Source organism: Numenius arquata, chromosome 1 (assembly GCF_964106895.1).
Source record: "Numenius arquata chromosome 1, bNumArq3.hap1.1, whole genome shotgun sequence".
In the NCBI taxonomy this organism is placed as follows: domain Eukaryota; kingdom Metazoa; phylum Chordata; class Aves; order Charadriiformes; family Scolopacidae; genus Numenius; species Numenius arquata.
The window spans coordinates 97,457,356-97,479,343 of NC_133576.1; the positions used below are offsets into that span (position 1 = coordinate 97,457,356).

The following is a 21,988-nucleotide window of genomic DNA, read 5'->3' on the forward strand; positions in this document are numbered from 1 at the left end:
ATATAGCAATGTTAATTATCTATTAAATGGGATTTTTTTATACACAAGCACATGCAAGTGTAATCGAGATGTCCACTAAACAATTTGTGATGTTCATCATGTTGAGAGATAAAATGCAGTAGGGACTAGCTGTAATTCTAGCAATCTGTTCTGAAGTTAATGTATTTGCCCAGGTGTACCTGACAGTAAAATGTTGTCCAGTTACTTCTTTCCTGAATACAGTGCCTGCAACTGCATCTAATTTTTTTTTTCTTGATGATGTTGCAAATTCACTTTTACATGTCTAAATTGCACTATTATAACATCATATAACATTATAAAATAAACTGTATGTTATTCATGAAATGAGGACAAGTTAGGAGAACTTGTGAAAGGAAACAAATGGAAAATCTATTTTTAGGTAAATGCCATGCAGTCTGTAACTGAGTTGCTGAGTTTTCACTTGTGTTCGACAGTTTCATTCACCTATGTTGGACAGTTTCATTATTCATTAAATTGAATGTTAAAAAAGCTTTTCCTCTTTTTGGTGAAATAATTGGTGAAATAATGAAGGATTAGTATAAAATAGAACACATATATTCCATGGGATTCATTGTCACTGTAAAAAAAATTATTTCACTTATTGGTTCATATAAATTCAGTATTTTCTGATTCATGATTAAGCACATGCTCTGATATTCAGCATGTAGAATTCCATCTTATTTCTTGACAGTACCAGTTTGTACTACATTTTTATTTATCAGAACATAAATATGGAAAGGGTGAGTAAAGCGGGTACAAATCTGGTTTACAGTGCAAAGTACAGTTATCATTTCTCTGCCGTTGTCAAGAAAAACCTATGCAATAAAATTAAGACAGTGAATGAAGCAGTCAACATGATTGAGGCTAAAACCTGTTTTTCAGATTGCGACTGTTGTCTACAAAAAAAAAAACATATGTGATTTCAAAGGTTGTATTGGCTTCTCCTTTATATATTTCTGTGGAAAAATGTTTATCAAAGAATATTCCTTATTTGTTTGTTGGGGGTTTTTTTCAGAATTTGCTGCTATACCTATTTAAGCTCTGTCGTGATAATAGCAGAATTGCAAATACCAGATCCATAAGCCCACTATGTTAGAGAAAACTATAAAAACTTTCAATTATCAGGCCACATTGCTCATGGTCTATTTAAGAGCATAAGCATGATTATATAACCATAAAAACAACAAGGCAAGGCTTTTTAAGGGGAAAAAATATTAAAACTTCTATTCTAAAGCAGAATACAAAGTGTTCCAGAGAATTCTTCGGAAACTTATTATTTTCCTATATCATAGTACTTGCTCTCTGGATCACTTTGTGATCTCAGAAGAGGTAGTAATACTTTTAACTTTTTTTTTAAAGTATCAAGAATATGAGACATACTGTTTACATATGGCAACGGTGGTTTTGCTTTTAATGATACAACAGTAACATAGAGGTCTGACAAAAGTGCCTTTATCTATAGATGTCTGTCCTTCATATAGTCTCACAACACCCATATATTGCAGGTAAATACTACAGCCGATTTCAGGGAACTGAATTATACAAGCATGGAATCACACGTTTACAGAATCACAGAATCACCTAGGTTGGAAGGGACCCTTTAAGATCATCTAGTCCAACCAATGAAAAAACAAACAAACAAACAAAAAAACCAAAACCAAACACACCACACACACACAACACACCACACACAACCCACACACACACAGTAATTTAAAGTAATTTACAGTAATTTAAAGTCTAAAGCAGCAGGATTTGATTTGGACAGCTTTATGAAGAGGTTTCCTCACTGTCAGGATGCTAAGATTACCAACTTTTAGCACACTGATTATGCATATTTTCCAGTGGACATAAATAGCCTAGATAGTCAATAGTCCACTTCAGAAAAATGAGCCAACACAGCTGATACTGATGCTTTGTTTGGTAATTGTTGCTGAGATACAAATTGTTTCAGCAAACACAGAAGATAACAGCAAGATTAGGGGACTGAAAGAAGATCAGGAGTACACAAAAAAAAAAAAAAAAAAAGTAGTGATTTGAGTTGTTAGTATAACCTCAGGCTCGCTTTTGGTGTTTTTGTGATGTGATATTGATCGTGTATGTAATTGTACCTGAAACCATTCCGGAGCCAGGGCTAGGATTCACTTGCCTAAAGACAGACTTGAAGTGTTCTCTGGGATGCCATAAAATATCCAACTTTTACACATGAAAGGAAAGGGGAAACCTGAGGGTCTGGCAGATAACCTAATTTTAATTTCTAAATTCCACTAATAATTAAGAAAGGTTTGGTTTAGGTACCTAGACACAAGAATGTGCTACTATCCTAGATACCCTTGAGTCTCCTGCCTGATCTCCATCTCCAGATAGTCATGGGGCCTCCTGCAGTGCTGCATTGTACTCACCAACCCTGTGAGACATGTCTCAAATTATTTTGGCCATCTCAGGTGGTGTGTGTTTAGGCAGTTGAGCCTGGGAAAAGGGTCACTGTCATCCCTGGAACCAGGAGATTCAAATTCAGGTGACCAAAGATAGGTCTGTCTCTCACAGGCAGGGGAACTAAACTGCTCTGCTCACATTGTGGGAACCTAAATTTAGGCAAACTGAATTTCACTGAGGACAGAATGAGAAAGGAAAAGGACTAAGCAAATAAGAGATGTGATTGCAAAAATGACTATGGTACGTTTAAATCAGAGTTTGTTTGCGAGGCTGTCATTGTACAGTCTAGTTTTCTGCTTCATTTTCTTGTTCTTGGCTGCATTACCTTCCAGTCCAGAATTGTTTTCATTTATTATTACCATCCTTAGCTACCTAATTGTGCTACTAATGAATACAAATAATCCAGGCATCAGGCTTTTACAGACCCACTTCATTGTACAAATAATGGTTTGTTGTGTAACCGCTGATTATGGGAGAAGGTAACTCACATTATGGAAAATATGTGCTGAAATGTTAGTCATGGGGAAAACACTGAATTCTGTAGCCAGCCTTTTAAATTATGAAAATGTATTGTAATTTTTGTTCCATCAGGTTGTCCGTGATGAGTAAATGTGAGACAATCTGAGCCCAGTTTTTAAGCATGTGTACTTACATCTGGAAATTCAATTTCAAATTTTTGAGTGCTCCTATCAGCACTATCGCACATGAAATACCTAGTTGGCTACCAAATTGCCTATTCAAGTGCACATGTATGGGGTTTGAGCACTCAGCATTAAGCATCTGCATTTCAAAATTGGATCCCTTGTGCTTGAAAGCCTTGAAAATGCTACTCTATGGTCAGCCTAGTGCAGCATCAATTGAAATGCAGTTTGAATGCAATGTAGAGCTTCCAATTGCTGCTTCAGAAAGTGTTATGCTGAATCTGGAACACTTTGCATAATTTAATTAATTATGCCACTAAAAACTGATTTTCTCTCAATTTAAAGCAAACAGCTTTTATGAGGGTGAACTGCAGCACCCAGGGATATCAGGTGTCCAAGCTTTTAATCCTATTACAAAGACTTGACAACCACTGATGGAAACTGGAAAAACATAAGCCTCCAGCAGGGCAACAAGTGAAGAGGAAGAAGGCAACAGATTTTTAATACTCTTTGAAACAACTGTACGCATTAAATCAAAATCAAACGTAAAAAGTGACAGAACTGGTAGCTTGCACTTAGTTGTGCAGACGGTGAGTAGTGTCTAAGGAATAACACTTATTTCGCTTTGACGTTAATGAAAATGACTGTTTCCTCTAAGAGGAAAATTGTTCCGCTTAACTAACATAAGAAAAACACAGCAAATGGCCAAGACTATTTGTATCTGTGGCTGTCCACTTAAAGTGTTCAGGAGTGCAACAGCCTGTAGTTTGAAAGTGGTTTCTAATGTTATGGATTGGATTCTGTCTATGAATCATTTTCCTTGTAAACAAATCTTGACAGACGATGCCAGACTACAAGTATTAAAGAATCTGTCACTGACTAAACACTAGCCTCGATACTTCGCTTTCTGAAGCTTGTCTTCTCTCTTCCAATTTATTATTGGGTTCGATATCACTCTAAAACAATAGACACTGTAATTTTGAGGCAGAAGGGAGTACTGATTTAGAAAAGCTCTAATTTCTGAGGCACATAAGCCGTACCATAATTGGCAAACTATGACTGACTGTGCAAAATTCTGTGACCAGGTTAGGAAGGGTCACAGCAGAATTAACTCCATCTCCATATCGAACATCAGCGTGTAACATGAAATTAACTGTACTGTAGAAGATCTTGATAATACATAGAGAAAATATCTTATTATCAGGAATTCACCAGCCCTAGAAAATGCAAAGATCTTCCTTGCTTATATTCATATAATTACTAATATATATATATTTATATATATATGACATATGTATGTCATCATGCTTTGATGGGAAAGTACAAAACAATAAGCTTAAAGGATTTGTAAGATAGTGACCTTGTTAAGAATACTAGAACTTTACATGTAAATTAGAGAATTTTGCTCCAAGTCGGAAATACATTTTACAAATGTAGCCTTTTCTATCTCGGTTTTTTATAAAGAACAAAACATAAATGTCCAAAAAAGAAACTTATGGTGAAGACAAGAGTTTGTAACTAAAAAAACCAACTTATTCTGGCCCAGATTCATCTTACTTAAGCCATCTAAGTCTAAGCCGTTTGTAAAAGCTTCTTCTGCAGTTACTGTACAGACGAAGGCATGCCCAGCGGCCATTCATTCCATTTGTATCTTGCAGTATTTCCCTCTCCATTTCATTTGGGCATTACCCGATCACCAGGCAGCGCTGACTTCATCTGAATCACAGTGCAATCACACTTGCGCTAAACTGGCCAGTGTAGCCGGCCTTTGCTGCCTTCCCATTAACCACAGGAGGACAGGGAGTACCACATTGAGCATGAAACTAGAGCAGTGTGTGCTCCACCACAGGATCTGCCAGAACAAAGTTCTCTCTTCAGCTTTTCTTAACGGATGCAAAAATTAAAAAAAGATGGGGCTTGTTCTTGCTGAGGACTTGACATTGTGTAGTCAGATTTTTGGTGGTTGCTTTTTAATGAAGCCCTAAGTACCAGAAAAAAAGCTTTGCTAGTTTATGGACACGTGCCCTAAACATGGGATGAATTACCATTTGGAACTACCTGTCTTCCTTTATTGAATCTGCATCAAGACCTACATGTTGGATAGAATTAAGTGAGATGAACTTACTTTTTGTGTTTAGCTCTCATTTCCAGGGTAATATTTTTTAATAGATGAATATTCAGAATGAGTGAAATATATATGTCACAGTGGCAAAAAGCATAAAATTAGAAAAAAGAAAATTAGAAGGAAAAAATTATTTTTCCAGCTAAGATTTAGATCCTTCAATTACGTATGTGTTTGAAAGTAAGTTCATGGTTTTTTGAGAGTCTCTGTGTTCTCAAAATACAGGAAAACATGTTCGCTTATCAGAGGTGATGAGATTCAAATAATGTATTAACCACTCAACTATGTACACTGCATAAAGGTTGCAACAATGTCTTGTAAAATAATAAAAGTATCTCATATAATTGATTCTTTTCGTTGTTTCATAAAATTGCTTTGTTTGATTGCAGGAGAGTTTGGACTGAATTTTCATTACCTACTTCTGAACAATTTACATTGGGATTGAGACAGTATTGAGCTAATGAGTTAGAATTTATATTGAGCCTTAACTGTCTTCATGAAGTAACTGGGGAAAGAAAATCATGGCAATAATGGCGTATTTTTCATTATAAACTATGTTGTGCGGCTTTTACAATCAGGTTTTTAATAGATCTAGAGAAATTAAATTGGATTTCTACCAACTTTTGTGCTTTTGTCATCCCATGAAAACGATGTTAAAAAACGTCAAGACTAAAGCTCTAATCCCATTTCTAGTGAAGTAAGGAGGTGGTATTAGGCACATTGTTTTTCAGGTCCCATTGTTCATTAAATAGCAAGATGTATATAGAAAAACATTCAGAAATACACATTCACTGTAATCCCTGATACTAAATAGAAATTGAGTATAGATTAAATACATCTCAACTGATGTTATCCTGAAGTCCTTATCAAGAGAAATTCCCGTGAAAATAATAGAAACTTTCAAAGTCAGGAGGGTGAAATTGTGCCCTATATGTATTGCTGATGTGTATATTAATACTGCTGAGAATGCATGCATATATACATATTTATTAACATATTCAAACTTTGTTTATTGATTGTATATGGTAAATAAACTCATACAATGAGTGTGTGGATTACTTTGTGTGCGTAAATGTACATATACTCAATCTCAGCATAATACATAAATATGCACCTTGAATAATGTAAGTTGTCAGATGGAAGATTTTAAACTTTTTATTATATATAAATGCACAAATTAATAATGTTATATGATTTTTTAGTATTGTCCTTTAATTCCTTTTGTTTAATTTTGTGGGTATTTTTTATGAGGAGGTCTGCAACAGTGAAAAAGGGTATTTCTTAAATGTATGAATTATTGCTCGTCTCAATATTTATTTGTCCACATTCTTCCTTGCTGTTTGTCCATTCCACTGCCAGAAGACTGCAGGAATTGATTAACAATACCTTACATTTTAATTAATAATATGAAATAAAAATTGAATAAACAAAATAGAATCGTCAGCTAAGCATATATACAGGCATGTTGGTGCCCTCAATAAATTAAAATTTTAGTTACTTCCTATAATGCTTATTTATTCACCAATACAAGAAGAAATATGAATGTAGTTTAAATTTTAATTGACATAACAGGCAGTACTCTTTTTTTTTTTTTTTAGACATTTTGCAGGCAAAAATATTCTTTTATAAAACAAATGCCATATGTAGTTTTACTTGCTAAGATTGGCAAAAATATATGTAAAGCATACATCAGACACAAACTTTAGATTTGTGTTCTGACTCTTAACCTTAAGAAATTATCCTTACATATCTGTTTCAGAGGGTGGAAAAAACAAAGTCGTTCCCCCAAACCACATATTAAAAAAAAAAAAATTAAAAAAAAATTGCCACTTGCAAAACAGGTTAGATTGCTGGCCTTGCTTGCAAATTCAGACATTGAAAATTTGGAGTCTTCCTTCATCCAAATAATATATATTCATTCCCCACAGGCAGCAGTGATGGTTCTTGGGATAAAGAAAAACTTCAGTCTCCCCCCACCCAAGGATCACAGGCCTCTGTTAACCACCCCAACTTGCCTGGACAACATAGTGTTCCAGTTAGCCATCCTCTCAACCCTCTTCAACAGAACCACCTTCTGCCAAATGGTACGGGTTGACATCTTTCAGCACTAACATCAGCAGTTATCCAATTCCTGTCTTTATTTTGTGTTTATATAAATAGGCTATGAAAAATTAAAGATGTGGGGAATATTGGAATACTTCCTTTAAAATATTAAGCAGGGAAAGCGGAGACAATAAAGAACAAATACGTATGCAATAAAATTGATACTTAAAATAACTGCTAACCTGTGCATCAGTGGCATAATAATGCATTGCTAAGGCACCTTACAGTAGATATTAAAAAAATAATAAACAGCCATTGCTTAGCAATGGTATCATACATTACACTTATATGAACAAACTAAGAGGTCTAATAGCCTCTCCTTGTGGCTAGAAACTCTCCATGGTTGCTAGTGATTTACCCACGCATATCCCGGAAGAGAACTGACATACAGCTGCTTTGTCCTGCAGTGTGAACCATCTTGTCACCCATCGCTATATTGTCCATCAGGATTAAAAAAAAAAAAAAAGACAATGTTTTAAAAGAATTATTTCCTTCTTTTTTCCTCCACCAGGATTGGAACTTCCTTTTATGATGATGCCCCACCCGTTAATTCCTGTGAGCCTACCTCCAGCATCTGTCACGATGGCAATGAGCCAGATGAATCACCTTAGTACCATCGCCAACATGGCAGCAGCAGCACAAGTGCAGAGTCCTCCATCCAGAGTTGAGACATCTGTTATTAAGGTAACTATATTAAACAATAAAATAAATAAATTCTAGCACACTCACAACTGTCATAAATGTTGTAAAGGTGTCAGATGTTATAAGGTAAGTCATAAAGTCAATATGTACAAGAAACTCAATTGTTGTAGCTCTGGAAACCCAATAGGCTGCTGGTGGCCAGCGTTATCTTCTCAGTTCTCCTGACCCTCTCTCAATCAATATTAAAACAGTGCTCAAGTTGAAGCATTTTCATACAGAAGGCACAGCTTTCTGATTTATCATATTTCATAGTCTGTAATCTAATGGCAACGTTGTTCAAGATATCAAGGAAGAAATTGTGCCTTTCTTAAATTTGAAGGGACTGTTCTTCCAACTTTTAAATCTAAGCATTTGAACTGAAATGCTGCAAATTATCTGAAGGAGGCTGAAAGGCTTGATACTTTGTCTCTGCAGAACCTAAATTGCCAAATCGTGGAAAAGAATGGAATGAAGAACAGACCCAGTAATCTGCACAGAACAGACCCAGTAATCTGCAGGCCAGAACTGTAATGTTGTAGAGATATCTCAAAAATATGTGATATCTGAAACTGGCTACCCATTTTAGGTTTTGTTTGCTGCCTGTAACTAAACTAATCTAGTTCTAGAGGTATTAAGCACAGGCAAGGAGTCTCCTCTCCTTGTGACTGAAGGTGATCTGTTTTCATTATAAAGGCATTCCTGCCTTACCACTACATATTTATAATTTGATTTGGCATTTATTTAGATATTTACATTTTACCTGTTATCCTTCTTTAGTTCTCATAAATCAGATACAGACAGTCCAGAAACTTTTGTGGTTTAGGTAACATTTCCATGTTAGAAATAGAAATGTGAAGGCAAGGTTATTTGATACTTTAGGGCTATGTTGGAAATCTCTCCATTAATGCAATTCCGTTGACAAAAATTGAGTAAACTTAAAATCGCTTGGACCTTCAAATCAAGAGTTGCAAAAGTTTTGAAGCTCATGTTGATTTAAGCAGAGTGAAGAGGTCTGTGTTTATTGTCACATTCAATGTGTTGGTTCTTCTGTCCTCTTTAACCGAAAAAAACCAGAATCATAAAGGACCATTCAGTTAAAAGTCAATAAATCTATGTTGCTGTTGTCCTAGAAAAATATTGTCTGGTGACCTAATGTAGGTACCTGCACTCTCAAATGTAGGATCTCCTTTGGAGGCCTTCAGTGGCATCCTTTTCTCATCTTTGATGATAAGGGGAGTTAAGACATTGGTTTTAGAAGAATTGTTTCTTGGTGCTATGTCAGCAAGGCTAGATTTCACCCCTAATGTCCATCTTGCCCATATCTTGGGAATATAAATACTCTGCTGCTGAGTGTTTGATTACATGGTGATTTCTGCACCTTTGTTTTTCTGTTTTCACTTGAGCAGCATTTAGTAAGAGTTACAGGATACTAAAGTTCTCTGGAACATATGTGGGGCTCTATTTCATTCTGAATTTATTTTCTTAATTGGAACAGTGACCGGTGTATTACAGAGGTATCTAAAAAATGAAGATCGGAATGGAGCACATGCTAAATGACACCTGAGAAGTATGAATTACTATGGCAACAAAGCTTTATTTTCACTTTGTCCTACTATTTTCCCTTCTTTCATTTTCTGTAAGCTGTTTGTTTTCATATGTAAGAGCACAAAATTTGACCTTCACGAACATTAGTAATCTTCTGTTTCTAAACCTTGACAAGCTGCCTTGTAGCTTGTAAAGCTGCTTTACAAGCTGGTTCTAGCCATTAAAGTTGCCTAAGTTACTGTGGCCTACATTTAAATATGTCTATTGGGCCATACCGCAATGTGACCCCTGATCTTTGTCTCCAGTTACCAAAATCAGGTACATTTGGAGCACAGCATAGCTCGTAGGCTGTGTGAAAAAAATGGTTTCCTTTTGTGGAAGGCAGGTCCTGGTGTGTCCACATATCTCACCCCATTATGGGAACATTGCTGGACCTCGGAAGCACTTAACTAAGAAGTACTTCTGGCTCATCTGATCTAAACCCGTCTAGTAGGTTTAAAAGGATTGGACTCTGAAAGGGAGACTGTCATCACGTAACTATGTATATTATTTTAGCTATCAGCAGTGCCATACCAGAAAATTTTCCTTATCCTAGAGTTCATTAACTTCTTAACAAGTTAATTCTTCCAGTTCATCTAGTTGGAAAGCTAGTTTTGTTATAATATAAGTGAAGATTTTGAAAGTACCTAGAAATTTTGGTTTTCTGTTCGAAACATTTTAGCAGCACTTTGTGACTGGAAAATCATATTTTTTTTCCAAAATCTTGCTTTTCATGATTTTTTCAAAATCATACGTTTATATATATTAATAATCTACACTATTTATCTCTGTCATTTCTGAAAATTCAGCTATCCCATATTCATGCTAATAAAAACTTCATCATAGCTGCCAACTTTAGCACAGCTCCTGGCATAACATCTTGTGCAAGTTATTTAACAGGTTTCATGTTCCCATCTGGTTTGCACATAACCATAAATTAAAAAGATATGGATATACAATGAAGTTTTTTTAAATAGCCAAATTAACCTGACTTCTGTTTAGGAAAGTGCACTCACTCAGTGGTGAAATATATATTTTTTGAAGTTTGCACGATTAAGTTAGAGTTTTGGAATGTTTACTTAGAACCCGATGGAGACAGGTTCTCCTGTGCTTCTGTGACTTATTGCCCACAATACCTTTATACTACAGGTAAATGCATAAACACAGGTGTTAATCTGGCATCCAAAACTCACTTCTAAACGTAAGATCTTGCTGCACATAGTTATTTCAATAATACTCTAAGGGCTCAGGAATTTACTCTTACAGGACTTTCCTACTCTTTCCCTCAGCCCCTTTGTGGTACAAAGTATGTCTAGATTTATGTCCTCTGTTTTTGTCTGTGGCAGATGAATATAGTCATGTGGATAGAGACAGCACGGCCAAGTAATTATGTTCCTATTTTTTAATACTGAACAGGATTGAAACATAAACCCCAGCAACATAAAAGCATGAGGTCATTGTTAGGGGGATTTTCTTCCCATGAGCATAGACATAATGTCACTAGCAATTTACCTGTTTCTCACTAGGCGTAGTCAGAGGCTGTGATTTTAGTGTCCATTGAACTGAGTAGTTGAGCAGGAAACTCTCTAATCAGCATGCTTTTTGAACCTGGTGTTGGCAATATAAAGATTATGAATAATAACTTATACTACAATCAAAATAAATATCTTGGAGAATAGATGTAAGTGAGAAGGTCAAACCTCCTTTTTCTTTATTTTTACAGGAATGGATAAATAGTGCAGTTGCTCTCTTTTCCAAAACTGTTTGTTGTTAGAATCATATCTTCCTTTCTTTTACTGCTACATTTTTAGACTTTTGGGGTTTGTTTTCATTATCTTCTGGCTCATTTTTTAACCCTAATTTTACTTAAATGTTTTTCATCAGTGACAATGTTTCCACAAGCTGATTTGGAAAGTTAGTGAATCACTCATCTTGGAGTTCATAGTTGTAACCTGAAATGACAGCGTAGATTTGAAATTAGAGTACAAGATGTTTACAAGTTTACACTTTACTTGAAAGTTAGGAGATTTATGAGAAATTTCTACTCTGAAAAGTAAATTAATAGTAACCTTATCTAATTATGTAACAAAAGAACAAAATTAAGTCTTAGAAAATCTGAGTCTTCAGATTATAAACAACCTGGTTCATTGGATAGAAGAATTGCCTTTGTGAACAGTGCCACAGTAGGTGACTTGCTGACCTTTCCTTCCAATTCACCGAGTTCACAGTTAGTGCTGTTATCTTTAAACTCACAAAGCTTCAAATGCCTTTCTATTACTGGGCAATATTTCATTTCTTCATGATAAGAAGTTGGAATAAAGCTGAGATCATGTACTAACCAAACATTTTATCCTGCTACGTCCAGGAGATGAGACAGACAAAATTACAAGGGAAGCCTTGCAAAGCAACACCTTAGGTTTGGCAGTGAACTCTGAGCTCTAAAATCTTCAGAATTATATTTCAGGAGAGTGTTGTGCCCTTTCAAACATGAGACGAACATTAGATGTCTTTTTGTAATGGAATGTTTAGATATATGAGTTGGATGAATAAGAGGAGAGCAACAACAAGCAGGGACAGCAGATTGTGACAGCAATGAATTGCAGTGAGTGTGACAGCTGTGACCTGGGGATGCTTTAGACATGAGGTGGCTTTCATCACCTGCCCATGGTTTCAAAGGCTTGGCTTGTTAGCAGTTTCACTACATCAATTTTTTTCACTCAGCAGAAAGATATATGAAAATATAAAGGACACACCTCATATTAATAGCAACTTGAAATATGTCTACACTGTAATATTTAGAATTAAGCAGCATGCCAGAATCAAAAATTGCACTTTATCTGTATGCTGTTACTAATACTTGTAGAAAGAATTAAGAATAAAGCAGAAGAAACCAATACCTTCAGCTGAAAAAGTGACCAGTGACACAGTAGTTTTCCCTTGCATATTAAATACGCCAGAATAAATTTTGCTAGTTCTCTAAATATTTCACAGCAATGGTTGCATAATACTTGTTTATAAGGTTATATCTTCCTGTTATCCAGTAGCAGAAATTTACTAGTAATTTATTTAACCAAGGTAGCTGCTGACGGATATTTTTTTTTTTAAATAACTGTTTATTGGTCTATTCTGACATGAAATTTTATTTTAATGATCATCCACTTTTTCTTTTTTCATTGGCAGTACATGTGTGTTCCTATTGATGTAATTTAATGTTCCTGTATTTTTCACCTATAATTATTGTCAAAAAGTCCAAATAATAGCCAAAGAGAAGAAGTATGACACTGCCATACAGAGATGATGGAACAGAGTACGTTTAAATGTCTCATGCCACAGTGCTGGTGAACAGGTTCAGAGAGTGGACCTGAAAGGAAGCAGACTCTAAGAGAAAAACGAGGAAGTTCACTTCACAGCAGCAAAGGAGGGGACTGTAGAAGCTTCAGTTTAAGTCTTCTGTAACTGCTGTGTGAGCAGCCTTGAGTTTAGTGCAGACTTTTAATAGCAAAAGGTATTGGCCATCATAAGATGTTTCAGTGTAGAAGAGTTTACTGATCACTTTTTTTCCAGTTACAGAAATTATGACCTTTTTCATAAGATTAGATAAATTATTTTGCAAAATTGGCTGGCACACTGTCCTGTAGAGACAGGGGCCATAGGAAGCACCTTGAAAGTCCAATTAGACATCCTGGAGAGAAAACCCTTCCACTTTGCTGGTATTACATTGAAGGAGTATTTTCCTGTAAAATAAACTTGAGAAAACTGCCAGAATTATCAATATATCAGATGTTACTGTAAAATCTTTAGATATACCTGTCTTCATTCATTGAGTAAAATTACATCCAAAGCCTATGTTATAGAACCATCGCTGAATTTCAAAAGATGTAAGACTAACATTAGGAAATACCAGAATGCCTCTACAGCCTTAATGTGACAGCATTCCATCCATAAAGTAGGGTGCAATTTTAATTTCACCACCAGATATTGTATTTTTCCACAGAACTCCTACCTCATTCAGTGAATGGTTAGTTATTCCATATTTGAATTTTTTAAAAATCAGTGTCTGGCCCAGTCTTTTTTAACTTGCGTTATCTGAATCTTGTGTTGAATGCAAAAGTTTTCTATGGACAGTTCTGTGCCTTACAGGAGAAGTATTATGCAAACAGTGATATATAATTGCACCGTTCCTATGAAGATGAGTATGCTATACCCATTTTCAGAAAAGGAATGAAAAGAAAATGAACTGCATACAAAATTGGCGAAAATGCCCTATTTGGATCCCTAACCTGAAAATCCCCTGACTTTTCAGATGACCTATTATGTCTGCAGACATTTGTGCATTCAAAACTGAAATTTTGACATTACTTTAAGGTGATTTTCTTGAATGCAAAGAAAAATACACTATACACAAGTGCATGAAGAGTAAAGCTGCTTTCATTTCCTCATTATCTGATACATGAAGTAAAGTCAAATTTTTGTCTTTGTATAAGGAGAAATTTGATTTAATATAAAACATTTAAATAGTAAAAACTAATTACAGTAAATATTCTAGAATAAAAATAAAACTATTTATCAGCTCCTGAAAAATCTACTTTTACATATTGGGAAAGCAAACGTGAAAATTATGATAAACCTATGAAGTTTGAAGTATATTATAAACCAAATGAATATTTCATTTTCTTTTTATCATGACTGCAGAAAAAATGATATCTTAAAACTATTTGTATGAACTTGCACATGACAAAAAAAAATCTCCAGGTTAGTCAGAATAACTTTTTAAAAATTTTTTAATGTTAATATAAATATGTATGTGCACACTTACTTCAGTTTCTTCGTTTAGCATGAGAAAATCTTAGGTCAAAGTGTAGCTGAACTCCTTTCTTATGGCTTAATCATCTTTATATTAGAGGACACTCTGTCCCACCTCATTAATTAGTTCTATCTGTACGATAAAAATTATTTTTTTTAACTTTTAATGCATTTTTTTTATAATGAACTTTATTTTTATTTTTTATTGATTTTTTAAATCATTTTTTTAAAATTATTTTTTATTTTTACTGTATATCTGGTAAGTTGTAACTTGGAATAATATCTTTTTTAAAATAATATGGGATCCTATTATTTGTTTTAATATATGTGTTTCTGAGGTGGATTTTGAAGCTAATAACACCCATATGCTCGTATAAATTAATTTGCATCACATAAAATAGATGCCTACAGATAACATATGACACAGAGAAGGTAGTACAGATTTTTCTGTTGGGCAATTTGCATATTCACATGTGTAACAGGGACCTATGTATGTGGTAGAAGATTAATTTGAACCAAAATGGCCATGAGGCCAGGTACAATAGATGGGATTCATTTTGCTGTCTTCTAGGGCATAATTCATTGGACCTATTTTAGATAGCTGCTTTAAAGTGAGGTGAATTGTACCTTGGAAACGTAAATGTATGGGTAAAAAATGAACATAGGGTGACTAGCTCAGATGTAGACATTTGTACTGTAGACAACTACATTTAGTCACATGAATTCTTGGTGTTTGGATGAACGTACGGTTTGGATTGACTTTGAGGGGTGAATCCCCAGTGCTGCTTCTTAAGCTTGAATGGTTGCTTTTTAAGTAAGATTAGATATTCAAGAGAGGAGAGAAAAAAATAAAAAAGCAGGAGTGTGTCCAACTTGCTAATAAGAAATTGCTAATTCAATATGAAGAGATTTTTTGCACTTCTATATGTTTGCATATTGCATGGGGTTTTTGTATGCCTTAGAAGAATATTTTGTTTGTTAGTCCAAACATACATTTCCAAGGCAAAATATAATTTATAAATTCAATTGAAAGGATACACTCAAAAAATAAGCAGGTCCAAAATAGTTGTCAGGACATTTTTATGAGAATCCACAAAATACAGAATTTTGTCCTATGAGGCTCTGTGGCACTTCCAGGAATGATCCTGCTTCATCATGATTCCAAACTGTCAACACCTTGGACGCTGCTCTAGTTTTACCAAGTTAAAGGATTACTTGGGAGCTTTCCGTTTTGACTTCCTGTAGTTAACTGCTGCTGATATTCCCAATAACCCTATAATAAACAGAGCAATAAAAATCAAGCAAACCCATAGTCTTTTTGTCTGTTGATCTCTTTCTACATTTTCTGTTGCCAATTATCAGTACTCTTGTGATGGGAACAGCAAGGTAGAATCAATGAAAAATTGCAGAGGTTAAAATTAAAACAGAAATCAAATTAACTTAAATTGGTCCAAAAGATAAATAAGTTCAAGGTATTCACAAAAGGAGAAAAAAGGGACTTATGCAAACATAATGGATTATGTTCTTTGTAAGAACTAGATCCGCTATTTAAAACAATAGTGCAATGAATGACAACACAAAACATTTGAACTCCTGAATTTCAGTTGAGATTAGAAGCATGTCCATAAGAAAGAACAAGGTGAGAAAGATGATGTGCATCAGTGGGAAGTTAGCAAGGTTTTTAGCAAGCTAGTGATACTATGCAAATAAGGAAATGGAAGTAAAATTTATAGCATTTTTAGTCAGTTTGATAACACACATTTTATAGTAATGATTGAGGAAGTTAGGAAATAATTATTAGCCAAATTCATCTTGTAATTCTTAGGACTAAATGTTAATTTGGAGTCTCAGCATCTTAGGCTAAATTTGAAGGAAAAATGAAGCTGTAAAAGCAAAATATCCCATTTTCAGGGAATACAAAAGATATCATCAAAGCAATTCATTTCTTTTAATCATTCAACTAATACAATGTCAAATAAGTAAGCCATGTTACAAGAAAGCCATCCCTGGAATACTTCTCACACAAAAAGTAGGTCAGCAAGGAACTGAAGAGTAAGAAGTCTGTGTTTTGGTCATTGTGAAAGAGATTATTGTAATTTTACCGGAAAAAAGATTGGAAGCCAGATGCCTTCCCAGAAAGGCAGGACTATCGTAAACTACTACTAATTAAAAGCTTTTTTTATCTTTTTTTTTTTTTTTAAATTAAAAGTGTATGAAACAGTGTGCATCATATATCCTTTCCCCAGTATGAATTTACCTAAACTATTCAAAAGTATGCCACTGAAAATAAGTGATTTTGTCCTCTGCACTTCAATGGCTTAAAGCACAAACGTCCTTAAATGAGAATGTTCAACATGGAGGAGCATCAAGGCAGCCAAATGGTTTTATTAGCAGTATACTGCTGCAGCTATACTTAGATGCATGTCTAGAACGCAGTCCATGACTAAAATTAAAGGATGACTAAGCCCACGAGACGAGTCTTATGGAGAAGCAAACTAGAATAAAGGAAGAAGCCTGGACTGAAAATACCTGTAGGAGAGAAATACACAGGCAATAAAGCTGTGCAAAACTGGTTGGCTATTGGAAATAGGCATATTCAAATTTTGTCAGAAGGATTCTGGAATTTTATCACTAAGGAAATGGAAAGGCAAAGAATAAACAATGTTTGTGGAAAGACTGAGGTGGTGAGAACCTAGAAGATATCACTTCCTTGTCTATCTTCTTAGGAGCAGGAGGATTAATCCTACAGATGTTGACTGAAGGGTGTTCTCGTGGATAGTGATATATAGGGACAAACAGTTGAACTCCATCAAGTTTGTGTTTCGGGAGGTTTTTGAGGAAGACTTTTTGTAATGAGGCACTTTTCAAACAATGAAAACATGCTGCTGGAGCAGAAAGAAAAGAGGCAAAAAAAGGGATTAATATTGAATAACTACTTTTGTGACCTGGTAAGAGGAAAAAGATACATATGATATAGGGAAGAAAGTATTTATGGTCTTCTGGAAACCATTACTGATATATTAAAATAAATCTTAATAGGAAGTTACTTAAAAGGAACTTTTGAAATGAGATGTTACAGTATGGTCTTTGCATCTATGCAAAGAGCTGTTTGAAAAATGTAGAAAAACGTTGGTAAGTACATTAAGACGCTTCTGTTTTACTTGGAGAGACTGAGACAGTGTTATGTTGTGAGTGATATGTGGTATTCTGGAACAAAATTTGAGGGGTTTCTAATTCTAGAGACAACTTGAATCTAACAAGTTAAAATCTCTGACCGTTAAAATCTTTTACCTGTTTTTAAAAAATAAAAGAAAAAAAGCCCAATGTCACAGGAACAATTCTGTTATTTATGAAATGGACTTGATCTTGAGGGTGTGTAACGTATAACATTAGTGGAGTAAGAGTACAGGAAAATGCATTGTATCACCCTAAAATGAAAGTTTCATATATGGTGGAACATTTTTGGAGGAGTTAAATGTCAGATTGTTAAATGATTCATGATTTGGATCAGATTGTAAAGAGCACCAAGATAAGGAATATTCCAAATTTGACCTATAAGAGTGTGTTGTCCATGGCTTAGTGTAGCCTCTGGTTCTGATGCCAATTGAGAGTCTTACCAATTTTGAAAAGTTGGTAAACCATATGTTAAATTGCTACATATGCCTTAAATCGTTCACACTACTTTTTACTTATGAGTACCTGTAGAAACAAATAGGGAAGCAAAAAGTGGAGAAAAAAGGTGGCTAGTGAGGTTTATGTTTTACAAACGATAAATAATTCTGTATGTCTTTTTTTCTAGTAAATACTGTCAGTAGAGTTTTGGGAGCTATTCAGTTTATCATCCAATATTGCAAGGATAACGTTTTTGGCATTCCAAAAGGCAGCAGATCTTTTGTAGGTCCTCTCTGTCAACCTGATGTGGACATCTCAAAACCCTTCAGTTGTTCAAATGTGAGCAGCTGAATTAAGCCATAGGTATCTGGTTTTGGAGGAGGCTCCATTGACTTTATTTTCTATATCTCAATTGACTGAAATGGGAGACACTTACCTTCAAGGTGGGCCAGTTGATATGGCATCCTAGATACAGGTGTCTGAAGTTTCATCTCTAGTTTGTGTGTAAAAACTGCATTTAAATACTTACATTCAGATATGTTGATTTCAAACTGAACCCTACACGGTTTCGTCATACTTAATTTTAGCAAAGTCATTCAGATTTTATTTATTTATTTATTTCTGTGTTGGGAGACAACAAGACGAATTACAGCGCAAGCCAACACCAGGTTCTCTAGACATATCTTTATTTAAGTGGAATCCAGTTTTTCCTGGGAGTGGACAAGTTTTAGGAGAAATACTAGACAGTGGACAGTACCTTAGGTGGTTTCTATTGCCAGGTTTATAATGCAGTAAATACTGTTTCTTTGCTGTGTCGTGTAGACTTACTTATACAAAAGTGGCATTTTGCAGAAGTTACAAAACAGCTCTGATCATCTGAGTTATTTACTGAACACATTTTTGCACATTTCCTCTTTTGAAAAATTTTAAAGTGAAGTTTAAATGTAAAATTAATATTTTACCACAAGCAAAATCCATCTTTTCTACACAAAATCTCTAGTAAGGAAGACAGCTTATATTGATATTCCAGCAGCATTAGTTTATCACTATGATTTTTAGAGGTACAGAGTATTTCAATTTATTATTAGTAGCATTTCCATTTCTTACTGCAGCTAGTTTTGATAAAGACAAAAAATTGCTATAGACTATATTATTGATTGTGGAATTATGAAGCAAGGATATAAAAAATGACTTAAAGTATTAAATTAATTTATTTTCCATTTCTGCATAGTTCAATCCCATTTTTTGTTGGGGTTAAAGGGTATTTTACAAATGAATTGATAATGCCGGTATATATAGTTTTCTCATAGAGTTTGTCTTCTATGTTGTATTATGTGTGAATAAAACTCATTATCTTTTTTGTTTGTGCAGTAATTATATTTTGTTGTCCTGTGCGTTCCTTTTGCTCTCTCCATCTCATAATACGTGCTGTAAAAGCGCACATAAATAAATAGGATAAACAAATTAAGCTGTTTAAATAAATTAATTTACTCTGCAGCTCTGTATTCAAATCTTATGTGCTCACTGGATTTCATTTTAATGAAACCCTTCTAAGAACAATACATTGTATGCCAAACAGTGAAATTATATATTAAATGAATGATTAAATATAGCGTGTTCCAATTTATACCAAATCTCTACGCTGTGCGTGCTTAAATCCTCCTAAATCTAAAGAAATAAATCTTCTACATTCTGAAAACATCTGCATTATAATCCTCCTCTTGAATACCCGGTTCATGGACATATAAACACAATCAAAGTCATAATAAGCCTAGAGCTATGATGCAGTTAAACTATCCTCATCAATGTTTTTGACTTAAAAACCTGAGACTGTTAAAGTGGAATCCACTTAAATGTCTTGAAACACTGCTCTGAAAGGTCTTCTCCCACTCCATCAATAGGCCCGTTGAATCCCTTTGCAATCAGAATCTCAAGTTCAGCAAATATTTATTATGAAGCTTACCTGGAACAAATCTATTGATTACTATAGATGGTCATGTTGCTAAGTTTTATAGCAATGTATTCAACGAAATATTCACCTAGCTAGTGTGCATGAAAAATAATGACTGCTGCAAAAGCAATTCGTGGTGGGAGGAACATGATGCTCTTTTCAGGAAAACTTTTAGGCATTTGCAGCAGCAAGTTTTTATATGTATTATTAAATACATACTAATTGTATTATTTCATTACCAAAAGCTTTTAGTGAGTTGAATGTACTCAGTTGTTGGCTTGTTTGTTGTTTTTGCTTTGGGTTATTTTTTTTCTTCTTTTTCATTAGGGTCAGGATTTCAATTATCAAAAGGGAAAAAAACCAACCCCACAACCACAAAAACCCTGATTTATCATTTTCAGTCCCCCCAAGTAGATTTCCCTTATAGGAACTATTTACTTTTGTCACTATTCGACCAAACCAACCTGACTCACACGTATTTTAGCAATGAAATAGAGTCTTGGGACCTATTAGCAATAAAGAGGAAACTGCAGGGACAGAGAATTTTCTAGAAAGAACGATTCTGCACTCAGCTCCCTTTGTTTATTGTTTCTGTCAAAGTTCTGTGTAAGTAGCAGATATATCTATCTGCTACATATTGACTGTTCTCACATGGCAGAAGTGCAGTTCAAACTTGTGCTCCAATTTTCAAAATCAAGGAACGTCTTCAAGTGTATCATGGCTCCTCCTGGCTACCATGCCAGGCTTCTCCCTGGATAGAAAAATGTGAATGGGCTTTTTTTTCCCCATTTTGAAGTAGTGATATGGCCACACTCTTCAAAAAAATGTGGTTCATTCTAGGTTTGTGCTCCATGGTATCAGCAGACATTTGGAGTACCAGCCACAGTACTGGTATAGGTTCAGTAGGGAGATTATATTTTCTTTATGATCCAGAGCAGTTCTGTAAGGTCTCATTGCTCAAGAAGCCCCTTTGAAATGAAAATGTGGAGTAAAGTTCAGTATAAGCTAAAACAACGTCTGGTCTTTATTTATTTACAAAAGTACATTGTTCCTCATCACATAAGGCTATGGTCTATAAGCTAGTAAACAAAATGTATATTTCCAATTCAACAGCATGCACACAGAAGTGAGAAAAAAGCCCACAACATTCACAAGCAAAACAAAAACCTTATTTTTATAAGCAGTCCAGAAGGCAGTTTAAAAGCCTGATGGGATGAGCAGCACTCACATTGCATACTAAAACACAAGGTCTAGTGTCCTAAAATTGCTAAGTTTCCTTTGAGAACACTCTGCAAATCCTGGACACCTCAACAGAGGAAAGAGTAGGTTGTGATTTAGGAGGGAGGTCCAATTTAGGGAACTGATGTTTGGAAACCACAGAGGATTAGTTTAACATTGCCTTTTTTTTGCAACTGTTTTTCCTGGGGTCTAGGAACGTGTTCCAGACAGCCCTTCTCCTGCTCCTTCTCTTGAAGAGGGCCGACGACCTGGCAGCCATCCATCCTCTCATCGAAGCAGCAGTGTGTCCAGCTCTCCTGCACGGACTGAGAGCTCTTCAGACAGAATCCGTAGGTCACATTCTTCTCCTTGTCACCACTTTAAATTTTATTAAGTGCAGCTGGTTTTTCTAATCAAAATGCCCTCATCTTAAATAGATCTCATATGTATCATGTTCGGAAGTTCAGCTGCAATAACTGTTTCCCAACATTATGTTCCCCAGTTTACAGTATCATAATATCTGATGCTACATTAACAGGTACTGATATAAACTGCCATCATGTCATATTAAACATAAAGATATGAGCTATGAAATACAGAATTGCAGCCGGGAAGCAATTTGCTAGATTAGTTTTAGAACTGAACATATAGTGTAAACATTTTTTAAAGGAATTGAGTTTTATTTAATCTGGTTACTCTGGTTTGATTTCTAAATTGAATGTGACTTCCTAAGCAACATTTTACATGGTAGAATTGCTTGGTAAAGAGAAGAATTAGGTTAAATCAATTTTAAAATATCCATACTTTATATTTTTT

The 21,988-nt window shown here is 34.9% G+C and overlaps 1 protein-coding gene across 2 annotated transcripts in view; it reads left to right on the forward strand.

Moving 5' to 3' along the window:
- Positions 1 to 21,988, forward strand: part of DACH1 (dachshund family transcription factor 1) — a 364,785-nt gene that overhangs the window by 239,832 nt on the left and 102,965 nt on the right. Inside the window, exons 4-6 of one of the 2 annotated variants that reach the window (XM_074159858.1) lie at positions 7,149 to 7,304; positions 7,835 to 8,007; positions 21,387 to 21,522. In XM_074159858.1, the coding sequence (XP_074015959.1) occupies positions 7,149 to 7,304; positions 7,835 to 8,007; positions 21,387 to 21,522 (465 nt within the window). The remainder of the gene's footprint in view (positions 1 to 7,148; positions 7,305 to 7,834; positions 8,008 to 21,386; positions 21,523 to 21,988) is intronic. The other variant, XM_074159866.1, reaches the window with a different exon arrangement.